Below are 15951 nucleotides of genomic sequence, written 5' to 3'. Positions count from 1 at the left end.
GTAAAAAATGATATACTATGAAAAGACAAGTTGCTCTGAAAAAATATAATCTATGTAAACATTTATAGTGCTTCATAAATGGATGGAGCAAGCAAGCAGAGAAGACAATTTGCTATCTTGAGTTTCTGAATGATTGCTTTTGCCCCCATTGAATGGTTATTTGATACTCATTTTTTTTTAATCTTACGTTTATGTTTTTTTCATGTAATAAAAATGTAGGCAAAGTCTAAAGTACTGTAGGTTCCCATCTTAACGTCAGTAATATCAGTAGTTGTCTACAGTAAAAACACATAACGCTGACATCTAAATACTTTGCTTTTGTCCTGTGAGACTACTTTAGCCAGTCTATGAGTTAAACAATCAGAACACTTGAATCCAGCCCCACCAAAGTAATGCTGGCCCTAAATTTGAAGCGTATTGTTACAGCCAAGCGGTAATGTTGGGAGGAAAACACTACTGGATTTCTTTAACCCCTCTGGCGGCCAAGGATTTTAGAGGATCTTTATTTTGACATAACACAATTGTCTCAGGTTGCAGATGTCCAGTTAAAACGACAGCGCTCCAGCCATATGTAAGTGATAAAGAATTCAGGGTTTTTTTGGGTGTGGTATTTCTGGGACAACTGAGATATGAATTATAACGATTGCAGCCTGTTTCTTCTTACTTTTATTATTCTATATATTTCACTCTTGGATTTGCACTCTCCCCCCTGGGACTGGGTGGAAGGACTTTGCCGAAGACGTTAACTTATAAAAATATTTCTCTCCATAACCCTTCAGTAACCCTCTGACTTCTCAACAAGGGGAGAGCAAAGTAAAAACTGAACTTGCGACTCTGTATATCCCCTTTGTTTTCACAATACGCTTATTGCACTTGCCATTAGGTTTAATAGAAGCATGTTCATTTTGTGTGTTTATACTTTGTTTTGTTTTTTTGACATTTAGCATCAAATTTACAGAGAGATGGGCAAAACAGAATTACAGAAATAGGACATAGAAAATAATTTGGGGATAAGTATTTGGATTCACTTTATACTTCTGTAACATGTCCGCTAGTGACGCGATCCCCCCTCTGCAAATCAGTAAACAAACATTTTGTAAACATTTACTAAATGTTAACAAACATATTTTGAAAGTCTGATTTTTGTTATATTGTTTTAGCAAGCACCTCATAAAGAACTATTATTGAATCTATAATACATAATAAAAGTGTTTAGTTATTTAAATGCATACTTGCAAACTCTCGGCATGTCCGGGAGACTCCCGCTTTTTGCGAGAGTCTCACGGACTCCCCGGAGAGTGTGGCAATCTCCCGAATTCTGCCCACTTCCTAGTGAAGTGGGAAGAATTAGATCCAAAACACCGTGATTCACCAGGAATCGTGGCATTTGGCCCCGCCCCCCCCACTGTAAAATGACGCGTTTGTGTCATTATGTCACGGGGACGCGATTTTGGAGCCCCGCCCCCCATCACGCCAGGCTCCCGGAAAACAAATTTCAATAGTTGGTAAGTATGTTTAAATGTTTATCTGTCACCTCCTTCAACAGAAAAGTCATGGCCTCCCTAAAGCCAGTGGTTTCAGTTTGCTAATGAGGAGGAGGAGACAGATTCAGCATATATTACAGTGATTTAGTTCAAGAGGTCCCTGCTACATTAGTTTGTTCGTATAGCAATAAAGATATTTGTAAAAGTTTTCTTACATTGATAATACGCAGCCAACTCGACAAATTATTATTTTACAAGAAAGTTTTAACTGGAGGATGCAGGCACTGGCACACTGTATGATTATAATTAGTTTGTAAATGAGCGTTCATTATTCATTCATAGAGGATCTGTTTATGTTGGAAAGAATAGCGGATATTTCCACTACGGTGCAGTTAGTACGATCTATTTAACCCTTTAACTACAGATGCTTTCCAGTTTTAATTTTGCCCTCAAGATCCAGTTTCATGTAGCAAACTCTGAGTAGCCTGGATGACAATCTCTAAGAAATGTGCCCAGGTTATGTGTAGAAGGGGATGAACTGTGGATGACAATGGGCTTTACAGATCAACCTCATCAGGCTGGGCTATAATTAGCTTGCTAATGAAAGCTGCTTACCTCCTGCCATAGGCCATGGCAATAAAATGCTACTTTGTGGCCGTTTAACTTTTGCATTACATTGTGCTGGGGAAACGTAATGAACGCCAGCTGGTTTTACACTGGACTTGAAAATATTTTGTCTATGCAATGTGCAGGGTCGATTATTTTTTTCATTTTTGTATAGAATAGCAGGATTTCCAGATGTATAGCTAAAGTTACTGTTACAGCAATACTGATATGTTAACTTTTTGCTCCTCTGAAGTACATACGTCACAACTTTGGGATCAGGATCAGGGGGCGTGGTCACACCCGTTTGACATGCCTGGCCCTGCCCACTTCCCTACTAAGACTTATTGCTACCGGAGCCGGATTTAGACCTCATAGGGCCCTATGCAGGATACTGTTTTTGGGCCCCCTCCCTGAAACAATCCATAGCACTAAATTTTTGCAGCCTACCATATACCCCTATAGTTACGTAGAAGTGAAAGCATGTGCCGCCGCATGCCTACCATATACCCTTATAGTTAAGTAGATATGAAAGCATGTGCCACCAAAGGAGGTGAGGGCGTGGCTTGCATCTTTGGGGGCGTACCTAACATGTGAAAAGAGCAAGGCTACCCTGCTGCAGAAAAAGCTACCCCTAAATAATTACCAAGCAGTCCCGTTTTTTTAAGTAGTTGGGTCAAAACAACTTAATAAATATTGAAGTCAGGGCAGAAATACTTACTTAAGTTGTTTGCGAAAATAATACGCATAAATCCAAGTATGTGCTCTTGTCACTTTTGTCCCTCTATCATCACACTGTGCCCCTTCATTGTCCCTTTTGCCCCTTCACAATATCACATGTGCCCTTTCACCATCACCTCTGTGCCCATCACCATCACCACCTCTGTGCCAATCACCATCACCACCACTGTGCCAATCACCATCACCACCTCTGTGCCCATTACCACCTCTGTGCCCTTTACCATCACCACTTCTGTGCCAATCACCATCACCACCTCTGTGCCTCTTCACCATCACCATCTCTGTGCCCTTCACCATCACCACTTCTGTGCCAATCACCATCACCACCTCTGTGCCTCTTCACCATCACCACCTCTGTGCCCATCACCACCTCTGTGCCTCTTCACCATCACCATCTCTGTGCCCTTCACCATCACCACCTCTGTGCCCTTCACCATCACCACCTCTGTGCCAATCACCATCACCACCTCTGTGCCAATCACCATCACCAATTCTGTGCCCCTTCACCATCACCACCTCTGTGCCCTTCACCATCACCACCTCTGTGCCCATCACTACTTCTGTGCCAATCACCATCACCACTTCTGTGCCAATCACCATCACCACTTCTGTGCCAATCACCATCTCTGTGCCCTTCACCACCTCTGTGCCCATCACCATCACCACTTCTGTGCCAATCACCATCACCACTTCTGTGCCAATCACCATCTCTGTGCCCTTCACCACCTCTGTGCCCATCACCACCACCCCTTCTGTGCCCCTTCACCATCACCACTTCTGTGCCCCTTCACCATCACCACTTCTGTGCCCCTTCACCATCACCACTTCTGTCCCTTGTTTTACTTACCTTTCTATTGCGCGCTGCTCCTCCTCTGTCAGTCCAGATGTAAAAAAAAAAAAAAAAAAAGAGTCACGTGATCGCTCGTCGGATCCCGGCAGCCTCTCCTCCTCTCTCTATCACTGAGACACTGAGAGGAGAAGAGGCTGCCGGGACCCGATTTGCGGCACCCGACCCCCCCCTCCCCCGATTCGCGGGGGGGGGGGGCTGCGAGTCGGGGGAGGGGCCGATTTTTTTTTTTTTTTAAATTGCTCCTGTCCCCCCCAGCTGTGCCCCCCGAGAGCCGCTAGACCCTAGGCAGGTGCCTAGGTTGCCTAGCGGTAAATCCGGCCCTGATTGCTACCCATGCAGAGCGGCACACAATGGGATATACCTCCCAACCTTCACACCCGTGGGACAAAGATGGGACAGTGTGACTGAGCCCTCAAATCAGGACAGTCACACTCAGGCTATGGAGCTGTGATCTTACCCATGGTTTTATGCTTTTGTTAAGTTAAAGGGGAAGGAAACTATTTGACATTAATGTATACAAGAATCTTTCATATATACAAAGCTGTGACTGACAGTTTGATAGACTTGCTATGCAGAAATGCACTGTGTGGATTGGTTGATTCATGTACAGGGGCGGGGCCAGCAATGTCAGAGCAACTCAGTTTCAGCTTTTTGTATCAGATCCCATCAGAATCCTGTCCCACAACAGCAGTGGAATGTCAGGTTAACTCTGAACAGAGTGTTTTACCTCAACCGTTCATATCTGAAAATTTGGTGGTCATTTAAGACTTTAGCCTGTTACTCTGTCAGTAACAAAACAAAAGGGAACTTTTTGCCAAATAAACTGAAGAATAACTAAAAAGCAGAAGAGTAGAGAATTTGTAACATACAATTGTGCTTCATATTATTATTTGATAAAGGCAAGTCTGTATAGAGGACGTGCCACCAATGTGACAGGTCTTACTTTATTTATGGGGCTATATCATTAGAAAATGAAAATCACTATTGTAATGAATGGCTCAGATAATTGCATGTTAATGCACCTTTTGACTACTTTGAAATATTTTATGTATATAAGGTATACAATATACATTACTTACTGTGTTTCTTCCCTGTTTCAGGAATCCCTGCTCACTTGCTCTTTCAGACTCTTCCTGTCACCAAACTGCAGGGGCAGATCACAGAACTACCGAGCCTCATAGCAAAATATAGGGGAAGATCAAACCAACCCTCTCAAAGCATGCACACTAAAACTTAATTTAGGACTTCACTATGCTCTACTAGGCGCGCATGTTGGTTCGCTGCACATTCGCAGTGCAGCCCAATTGGCCCAGGCCCCACTCACCCTGCTCTGATTGAGCACTGACAGAGCAGGCAGCATGCAGTGATCACAGACAGGGCCATCTCTCCCATTGGGCACAATGGGCAGGTGCCAGGGTGCCCGTCAGAGGCAGCGCAAAAAAAAAAATCCTGAAAAAAAAAAGAAGAAAATACTTACCTTGCGGTCAGCTGGCGATCCGGCTCCCTCCCTGGTCTCCTCCTCCGTGCGGCGCTTGCAGTGCATGTCGGGCGTGATGTCATCACGCCCGCTCGTCACCCATTGCGGAGCGCAGCACGGAAGAGGAGACCAGGGAGGGAGCCGGAACGCCAGCTGACCGCAAGGTATTTTCTTCTTTTTTTTTTCAGGATTTTTTTTTTTGCGCTGCCTCTGACGGGCCCCCTGGGCTGCAGGGCCCATATATATAATCACTTTTTTTTTTTACGTTTGTATATATATATATCTATAATATAAATGTCTAGTGGCGTGTGTTAGTCTGTCTGTGTGGAAAAAATAAAACCAAGCTGCAGCGCCACCTGCTGGTCGGAGTTATACACTGACCTACAAAATTCTTAGTGTGTGTGGAAAAAAAAAATCAGAAAGGGCTGAAATTTGGTATACTAAGATGTTTTTAATTTGTTAATTTAATTTGTTAATTGTTAAAAGTGTTTATAAAGATTTAAAAAAAAAATATATATATTTCTTGAAGGAGAATTGACAGTTGGGAGTGGTTGGTGGTTGCCGGGGGTGACAGTGGGGAGTGGTTGGTGGTTGCCGGGGGTGACAGTGGGGTATGGTTGGTGGTTGAGGCCTGGGCTATGGCCCAAATGCATGACAAGAACCTTTTTAACACCTTAAGTAGCTTGATTTGACTAGAATGCATGAGTATCATGCACGGGTTAACTTGTGTATATATATATATATATATATATAGGGGCCCCAGTGCACTGCTTTGCCCGGGGGCCCATAATGTTGTTAAGAGGGCCGTGATCACAGAGTACCTTCCCCTTCTCTACATAAAAGAAATTTCCTCCACCAATTACAAGCAAGCTTTCTCCTTCCTGAGCTAACTCCACACCAGTATCAGGCTTAGGAAGAAGAGAGCATGCTTATAATTGGTGCAGGGGTTTCCTTTGATGTAAGGAGACTGTGTGACCAAAACATGAGTGACAGCTCTGACACGGACCCGCCAGGCGTTAATCAGTTTACTGACCACAAAAAAAGGAAGTGGGAACATATTAAAACATAGAAAGTAATATACACAATATACACAATACTTACCTACTTTTCCGAAGTTCTTTCTGGGAGATGGGCGTGACTGGAGGGCGGAAGGGGGCGGGGCCCGGCCAATCGCGTCATTTTGGCCCTGCGACGGAAATGCCGTTGTGTCACGGGGGGCGGGCCAAAATGACGCAATTCACTGCGAATCGCATCATTTTGGGAAGGCAGTAGCAGGATGCGGGAGATTTGCCAGCTCTCCTGGGAGTCCGACCCAAATTTCGGGAGTCTCCCGGACATTCCGGGAGAGTTGGCAAGTATGATATACGCACAAGATTCTATTGTGACACATAAAAGTGCAATTAAGAGGGAAAAATAGGAAGTGTACTCAATAGGTTAACTGTGTACTAAGTAGGGATCTGTCCCTCCCCTGACAGCTCAATGCTGAATGCCAGAGCTTCTCACTGGTCTATAGCACTGACTTAGGGGCAGTATTGTCAGGGGTTAGTATTCGAACCAGGATGTTTAGAGTGTTAGTCGGATTGATTAGTGGGCAAAATATTCTGCTTACCATTCTAATCATCTGAACCACGGGCTTTGAATAGCCTGTAATTAAGAGAACCTACCACGGAAGTGACAGGTAGCCTGAACACACTGCAAGACACGCACACACGCACTTAGAAATCTGAGTGCATCTGCTCTATACGGCCACGCCGTACCACGTATTTTGACATAAACATACATTGCGCTGAATTTTTAAAAATTTCCTGTTGTAATTGGAAACTGCCTCAGAGGACGGTTTCCTGAAAATGTTACTTTACTCAATATGTGTAAACATGCCGTAAATTCTAGGAAAATACCTCAGGCAGCTGGAATGTGCCTTTCTACCCTTTCATTATGTCAGCTCTCAGTAATAACAGACTTGTTAGGTGGAACACTGCAGGGTGAAAGAGCCCTCTGTAACATAGAGGACTCACCAGTTAGCTGTTGACATACGGCCAGGCGGCTGGGCTTCAGAATGAACTGACACTGCATCTCTCTGGGCAGCTGTTCCATGAGAAAGGGCCCCTCCAGGTTCAATGTGAAATCCTTAGTCCCCTGTAGCTGAGGCAACGCATCACGAATATGGCTCATCTTAATTCCAAATGGGTATTCATGTCCTGGAGAAGAGAAGATGAAAGTACTGTAACATATATATTTATACACACAAACACAACTATATATATATATATACACATACACAACAATATAGAGGTCAAATTTCAGAAACTCAAAAGATCTTCACCTGTCGCCTAACCACACTGATTTGAGTCCGATCTCCAAAATTAATGTAAACTTCAACCCTTTGTTGGAGTGGAAATGGTTTTTCATTCTTCCACAAAGCATGGACTGCCCCTAAAGATGCCCCTTCTCCACCCATCTACCACATTTCAATAATCTTCCTCTGCAGGATAAAATCTTGTGCTTGTAAAGCTCCACAAAACAAAGCGCACCGTGTGTTCCTCCTCCGTACTTTGATATCTACACCTTCATTCGCCCTCAACTTTTCCCATCATCCTGTGCCACTTTCAGCTCCTCCCCCAACGCTGGCATCCAATGTCCTTTGGTGGAGATAGCGCAAATCAAGGCATGAACTGTCACCAAACAGAAATTTGCAAGTAGCGGATGAGGACCGTTGGGAGCAGCGATCTTGTGGGTGACCCACTATATGCAACTGCAGCCTTTCAATTTACTATGAAGCGATGATATGACTTAGGGCTTCAATGATGTCATAGGTTCAGCCCACAAAACGGCAGCCCCCATTGTGTGCCTAGGTGACGGGTGCACTTTAAAAGCAATTTGTTTATAAATTCTATTTTCCACTAATGCAACCATAATTCATCAAATGTGTATTTTATTTTTTAAATAAGAACATCATTATTTCATTTATTGAAAGTTGAAGAGTTAGGGGGTATATTTTCTAAACTGCGGTTTTGCCTATAGCAACCAATCAGATTCTAGTTATCATTTATTTAGTACATTCTACAGAATGATAGCTGGAATCTGATTGGTTGCTGCAGGCAACATCTCCACTTTTTCAAACCCGCAGTTTAGTAAATATACCCCCTAGACTGTATTGTTTTATAAAAACCGTTTACTATAACATCTCTGGAATGAATATCATCCTACTCCTGTTTTACAAATACACGTAGTGTATAGTTTATATAAAATATCTGCCTCATCCTCTTGCTTTTCTTTTGTATAAAGTAGCTGAACTTTTTTCACAGATATACTAAAACTAATAATCCCCCCTTCCCCCAAAATATTATGTAATATAATTTGGGGAAAAAACACATTGAGCTATTGCATATACTGTACACATTTAGTCACAGATTATTTAACGATAACTATGTTTACACTTTACACATACAAACACAAACTTTCTTAGAGTCCCTGTATAAAAAAAAACAACCCAGTTTATAATATCATCAGCATGTGTCTGTTTTGCTTGACACATGCTTTTTTCAAAATGTGTCTGTTATATTTAGATTAGCGTAATCTGTTTTCTCTGCAGTGCCACAAATAGCTCACACATCTGTTTAGAATCTGTTCACAAGCCAAAAATATTTTCCTCTTCTAAGAGTTGGTGTTGCTATAATCAGGTGCAATGCTGTATGTTCACTTTGTGGGATTATTAAAAAAAATATATCTACAGAATCTAGATTATTTGCATTGAATAATTTAAATAGCTGCATGTATGTGCCCTAATTTATGAGACCAGCAAAGTGCAATATGTGTTTTTTATTTTGAATATCATGGGGTATATTCAGTAAACTGCGGGTTTGAAAAAGTGGAGATGTTGCCTATAGCAACCAATCACATTCTAGTTATCATTTATTTAGTAGATTCTACCAAATGACAGCTAGAATCTGATTGGTTGCTCTAGGCAACATCTTCACTTTTTCAAACCCGTAGTTTAGTAAATATACCTCCATGTATTTATTAATCTCTTTTCCAACAAATCTCTAAAGAGGACCTGTAGTGAGTTCACAGTTGTGGCAGCCATTTTGTTGCAGCCTATTAGGAACCGTGGACATCATGGACAACAATGTTGTGCTTCATGATCAATATTTAGAAGATATGACAAATACACTGAGGCTGCGTTCTTAGAAATATTGTTTCAGATCACAAAAATCAAATACAAAAAATAGGGCGCTGAGGTAAACCTTGGAAGTGTATACAGCTGCCCCAAAGATTAGGATACCAGCCTAAAGTAACATACAAAAGAAGATCAGGCGCTAGTATAAACACTTCAAAAATGTATTAAAATACAAATATAAAAACATGTAGTGCACTACATGTTTTTATATTTGTATTTTAATAAATTTTTGAAGTGTTTATACTAGCGCCTGATCTTCTTTTGTATGTCAGATCACAAAATGACTGCCTCCACCATGTGTCACCTTTTGCAGATTATATACATAGGAAATATCTAAAAATAGGATTCCCCCGTGACCTATTACTTCCTGAATGTTTTATATTGTTCATGGAACTAATTTATTGATAGCTCTCAATTCCTGTCCAATCCAGCACCACCGGTGTAGAAGGGAATGGGTAACTATCGATCTTTGTGACAGTTTGACACGGTCGGAATGTGCTGATCGATGGGATTGGCCGACCCTACACCATATGAAAGACTAAGAAGAAAACTCTAAGAATTTGGAACATTAAATCAATAGATGACAACAATAGGATATATGTCATGTAATCATTACTAAAGACCTGATATTTATACATTCTTATCATATCACTGCACTGTTGATGTTCTGATAGTCTCCATTTAAAAGCTTAAGCCGGTGCTGTAGTTGACATTCCTTGAACATACCAATAAGAGGATAAGGTGCATCATCTTTGCCTGAGGTGACCCACAACTGGTAATCTGCTTCTGAGCCCTGTAAAGAAGAACACGACACGAGATGAGCCGAGAAACGGTCATAGCTCCCAGCGTATAATGTAACGCGTGGATTATGTATCCGAATAGAGAATTATTTGCAGCAAACCCCTCATTATCTGACATCACAAACACAGTAATCCCCCCCAAGTTATGAAAACAAACCTCCAGTGATGAAATTTATATCTTAAGCACAATTCTTACAAGTAATCTGCTGCATATTACATCATGTTGGAAGGATAATATTATATTATGTAAAATGGCATTTTGATCTGAATCAGTACTGAATGGTAATTACGATATGTTTGACAGGCTGCTCAGAGTCGGGAATATGAGATGATTCTAATGTTAGTGAAAGCGACTGACAGGATAGGAAATATTTATCCTACGCTCTCATTGACACCATAGGAATCCCATAGAGAGGTTTAAATGCCAAACTAAGAAAAGCATTGCAGAGCTCATGTGATCTGGCTTAAATGAATACATGTAACTTTCTACTATGCTGTGTAAAACTTATCATTTCATTCTGCCATTGATTTGTAAAGAATAAATTGCTAACTTATGATCATATTTATGTTTTATTAAAAATGTCTTCTTTCATATATGTCATACTTGCCTACTCTCCCGGAATTTTCGGGATTCTCCCAAATTTTGGGGACTACCGTAAGAGTAGGCATCCTCCTGGATTGTTGAGGAGGCGGGGCTTAATGATGCAAACCTGCCATTAAGCCCCACCCCTGTTATGCAATGCTGTGGATTTCATAGCAGGGGGAGGGGCCACAACCCCATCCTGCAGTGGTCACATGATACCAGAGGAGAGAATTTGAAAGTAGGCAAGTATGATATATGTCACTATCTATCCCTGGCTTGCCTGTGGTAAGTATTACTGTCTCACAGTGCACCATCCTAACCAGGGCACTAACTGTGTGCAGTTTGTATGTTCTCTATGTGTTTGCTGTGGTTTGAACCGAATGCTCTGGTTTCCCCCAACAGTATAAGAACATACTGGTAGGTAAATTGGCTTCTGTTGGACTCCGTGTGTGGTAGGGCACAAAGCAATGAGCACTATGTTGACAGTATATATAATATTACTAGTATTATTATTAATAATAATAATGATAATAATAATAATAATAATAATAATAATAATAATAATAATAGTAATAATAAGTGCTGCATTTTTTCTCCACTACAAATAAAATGCAGCTTTTCTCTGAATGTGTGTGTGTGTATTCCAGATCTTGCATTGACTTTAACAATTACCCTTAATTCCATTTCCTAATGATTTTCCTGACAGTGAAAATTCCCCGGCGGACGTTTATATCCTTCCCCTGCTTTGTACCAGTCAGTAATCTGTATTTTTAAGTCCTCAGCCAGCTGGCTGGAGAAGCTCATGGTTGTTGAGAGTACATGTGACATCCTAAAGTTCTACAAGGTGCGCGGCTCCCAGAGGGCCCAGAGGTGAAGGGGGCCTGTCAATGCCAGCTAACAACTCCTCCACGTCTCCTCCCCTCCACTCCAAGTGACCCCTTTGAGGCCCCCAGCAGAGGCTTTCCTGCACATGCCCTCGCTTGGTCCTTATCCAAGTCACATGCACATGTAAATAACTCAGATATACAGTATCATATTGCAGGCACCAGGTAAGCACTTACTTCCACACCAAACTGCTGTAAGGCCATTTTTATAACATCGTTCACAGTTTCTTCATTGGTCACAGTCAGTGTTTTCGACTACAGAAGAGAATAACAAAAGTTGATATTTTCATTAAAGTTAATTCTAAACAATTATTAACTAATTGCTTGAAAAAAAATGAAATTAGTTTTAATCATTTGCAAACACATTTTTGTACGTCCACTCAATGTTACACGTATACTAGCTTCTTCAAAGTGTATCTACAATTAATGGAGGCAGTCATTGCCATAAACTGAAGAAGCTCATGATTAGGTCCATGTCTCCCAACTTTCTAACTCAGCAAATTGGGGCATTGCGCGTGCGCCACACAAAAAGGGGCATAATCATGTGACACTGAGGACGGGGCCAAGCAACGTTGGGGTGTACCACGTCCCCTGGGGGTGCTTCTGAAGTGCTAATCCATCCCTCAACCATCCTCCATCTCCTAGACCAGTGTTTCCCAAACACAGTCCTCAGGGCCCCCTAACAGTGCAGGTTTTCCAGGTGACAAGTGAAATAATTATATCACCTGTGGATCTGTTACAATGTGTCAGTCAGTAAGGAATACACCTGTGCTCCAGCAAGGCAATGTGGAAAACATGCACTGCTAGGGGACCATGAGGATTGTGTTTGGGAAACCCTGCCCTAGACAGACCCTTGCAATGCCATACGCACCAGTGGCAGGTACACAAGGCCTAAGGTTACCACCCAACAGTCCTCAGGACAAAAGTTCTGGCTACAAGGACGGAGGGACAGTCCCTCAACTTGAGAGGTATGATATATATTAATTCACTGGAAACTAGTGATATTACTGAGGCATGACAATGCCCCATGCCTCAGTGATGCTTCCATTTTGTACAATATAAGTACACAGAAATGAATCTCTGCAAACTAAAACTCCACAAGGTTTACTCCCAGCAGCAAATAACAAAAAACAGCAAAGCGTAAAACTTGCAGAACACAGCACAGAAAATAAATGGCAATTTCAGGATGAAACAAATTACGTGAGAAGATTACAGAAAGAAACCGCGCCACAAAACTGTATTCTTTCTCATGAAGGTCCAATACATGGATCAGTACTAATTCTACGGAAGGACAAGTTTAATTCCACATGGTCTAGAAAAAGACTGCAGTCACTTCAGTGGATTATGCAAGTCAAAAGATAAAGTCAGAAATGCCGCAGATTAGCCTGTGGTAATAGATAGCTGCCAACTCGCACTTACCACTTCACCTTTGGAATGGCAAAACAAATGCAGCTGTCACATTAACTGACCACTTCAAGATGAAGTCTAATTTTATGTGTATCCTTTAAAGGGGAAATCCTGGAAGAAAAGCAATGTTTTAAGCCTGAACTCATTGCCAAAATTGGGGTCTCGTGTCAAGGACTCCTGTGGTTTGGGAGACAATCAACCACATTGGTGCCTGGAACGGGTGATTCTCCAGGCATAAGAGCCTGGATAATTTATAATACAAACAGAACTGTGTGATGTTGTCAGATGGGAGATAATTGGGCAGATCTCCTCCCAGTCATGGGACCCCTTGTGGTATTAAAATTTGGGGGAGGTGGGGGTTCTTGATTCAAATGATATATTATTTTTTTAAGTTGTTAGCCAAAAGTTACTAATTTAATAAAAATAATATTTTTTTTTTAATACTTTTTGATAACAAGAAAGGTACTCCTCTGTCTGCATATTTTGTTCATAAGTCATTGCTTGTTAAAGACATTCAAGAATACTACCATTCACTATAATTCAGTACAAATGTTTTATTCCAAACATTTACAGATACATTAAGTAAAAATGACCTTTAGAACAAATAGAGTATATTTCCAATTTTAAGAGGCCCTAAATCTAGAACATAACTTGATTCAGTATGAAAATACATTCACAAATGTATATACTGCATACAAATTCTCATACCATATGCTGGAGTTATACAGCTTTTTGACAACATAGGTTTGATTCATTTTCTAACGCAATGTGAACGTAACTTGTATTTAAAAAAAACGCATGTAACATATACGCCTGTGCGCCCATATTCAATGCCAAGCAGATCCTAGCAGTGCCGTAACTAGCCATTTTAGTGCCCTGGGCGAGACAGGGAACCGGCGCCCCCCCATCTAAGTGGGAGTGTCAATTGTCAAGTGGGCGTGGTCACCCTACTGTGGGGGCGTGGCTAGCGCTTTACAAGTTCTAGACCGCACTGAAACCCCCTCCCTCCCCATTCTTCTCGATCTGGCTTTGTAAGGATCTTTATGTAATAAGCCTCCATAGAATCAAAGTACTTTAAATGCAGCTATCACATGCTAGCTGTATAAAAAAATGAATTGGTTATTGAAATAAAGCTCACTGAAACAAATTAAAACATAAATGTAATGGTACACTCTGTATCACACTGCCCCTTCATCCCACTGTGCCCTCCATCACAGTTTCCCCTTTATCACACCGTGCCATGGAGCCATCTTTATCACATTGTGCTCCCTTATCACCATCACACAAAATTAATATATATATATATATATATATATATACACACATACAATATAAAGAGCCTCCTAGTGTCCGCCATACAATACAGAGAGCATTCCTGTGACCTCCATACTATACAGAGAGCATTCCTGTGACCACCATACAATACAGAGAGCATTCCTGTGACCTCCATACTATAGAGAGAGCATTCCTATGACCGCCACACAATACAGAGAGCATTCCTATGATCATACAATACAGAGAGCATTCCTATGACCGCCATACTATAGAGAAAGCATTCCTATGACTGCCACACAATACAGAGAGCATTCTTGTGACTGCAATACAGATAAATACCTCACCTGAAATTAATAGATCCCACCATTAAATTAAAAAGCCCTATCAATACATTAAATTGACCCACCAGCACCCCACAAATAAAATAGTACCCATTAAATAATTAGCCCCCACCTAAACGTCACCATTAAATTAATAGCCTACCTCCCACCCATGTACTAAGACACCCAATCTCCCTACCCTCATATCACACATTATTATTAATACATCCCCCCTTCCCTCACACATTATGGCAGCATACCCCCCTTTCCTCATAAAGCATAGCAGCATCCCCCCCTCCATAATAGCAGCTTACATCCCCCCCTCCCTCCTTCCATAATTGCAGCTTACATCTCCCCCCCTCCATAATTGCAGCTTACATCCCCCCTCCCTCCTTCCATAATTGCAGCTTACATCCCCCCTTCCTCCTTCCATAATTGCAGCTTACATCCCCCCCTCCATAATTGCATCTTACATCTCCCCCCCCTCCATAATTGCAGCTTACATCCCCCCTCCATAATTGCAGCTTACATCCCCCCCTCCATAATTGCAGCTTACATCCCCCCCTCCCTCCTTCCATAATCGCAGATTACATCCCCCCTCCCTCCTTCCATAATTGCAGCTTACATCCCCCCCTCCATAATTGCAGCTTACATCTCCCCCCTCCATAATTGCAGCTTACATCCCCCCTCCCTCCTTCCATAATCGCAGATTACATCCCCCCTTCCTCCTTCCATAATTGCAGCTTACATCCCCCCCTCCATAATTGCAGCTTACATCTCCCCCCCCTCCATAATTGCAGCTTACATCCCCCCTCCATAATTGCAGCTTACATCCCCCCCTCCATAATTGCAGCTTACATCCCCCCCTCCCTCCTTCCATAATCGCAGATTACATCCCCCCTCCCTCCTTCCATAATTGCAGCTTACATCCCCCCCTCCATAATTGCAGCTTACATCTCCCCCCTCCATAATTGCAGCTTACATCCCCCCTCCTTCCATAATTGCAGCTTACACCCACCCTCCCTCCTTCCATAATTGCAGCTTACATCCCCCCCCTCCCTCCTTCCATAATTGCAGCTTACATCCCCTCCCTCCTTCCATAATAGCAACACACATCCCCCTTCCCCTGCTTTGAAGTAGGGATGTGCACCGGCGACTTTTGGTGTCTCGTGTTTTGTGTTTTGGATTCGGATTTTCTTGAGGTTTTGGGTTCGGATTTGTTTCGCAAAACACCTGCCGAAAGGTTTTGGTTCGGATTTAAGGTTTTGGATTCAGATTTTTTTTGAAAAAAGCATAAAAAGTTCAAAAATCAAGTTTTTGGGCTTATTTTCACTCCTACGCTATTATTAA

General features: G+C 42.0%; 1 protein-coding gene across 1 annotated transcript in view; it reads right to left on the bottom strand.

The window, feature by feature from the left end:
* Positions 1-15951, bottom strand: part of ARHGAP20 (Rho GTPase activating protein 20) — a 98113-nt gene that overhangs the window by 11973 nt on the left and 70189 nt on the right. Inside the window, exons 7-9 of the mRNA XM_075198888.1 lie at positions 11777-11854; positions 10059-10125; positions 7171-7353 (exon numbers count right to left, since the gene is read on the bottom strand). Coding sequence (XP_075054989.1) covers positions 7171-7353; positions 10059-10125; positions 11777-11854 — 328 coding nt within the window. The remainder of the gene's footprint in view (positions 1-7170; positions 7354-10058; positions 10126-11776; positions 11855-15951) is intronic.

This window comes from Mixophyes fleayi, chromosome 2, assembly GCF_038048845.1.
Source record: "Mixophyes fleayi isolate aMixFle1 chromosome 2, aMixFle1.hap1, whole genome shotgun sequence".
NCBI lineage: Eukaryota > Metazoa > Chordata > Amphibia > Anura > Limnodynastidae > Mixophyes > Mixophyes fleayi.
Note: the sequence above shows the minus strand (reverse complement) of the source record. Positions and strands in the feature narration are given on the sequence as shown.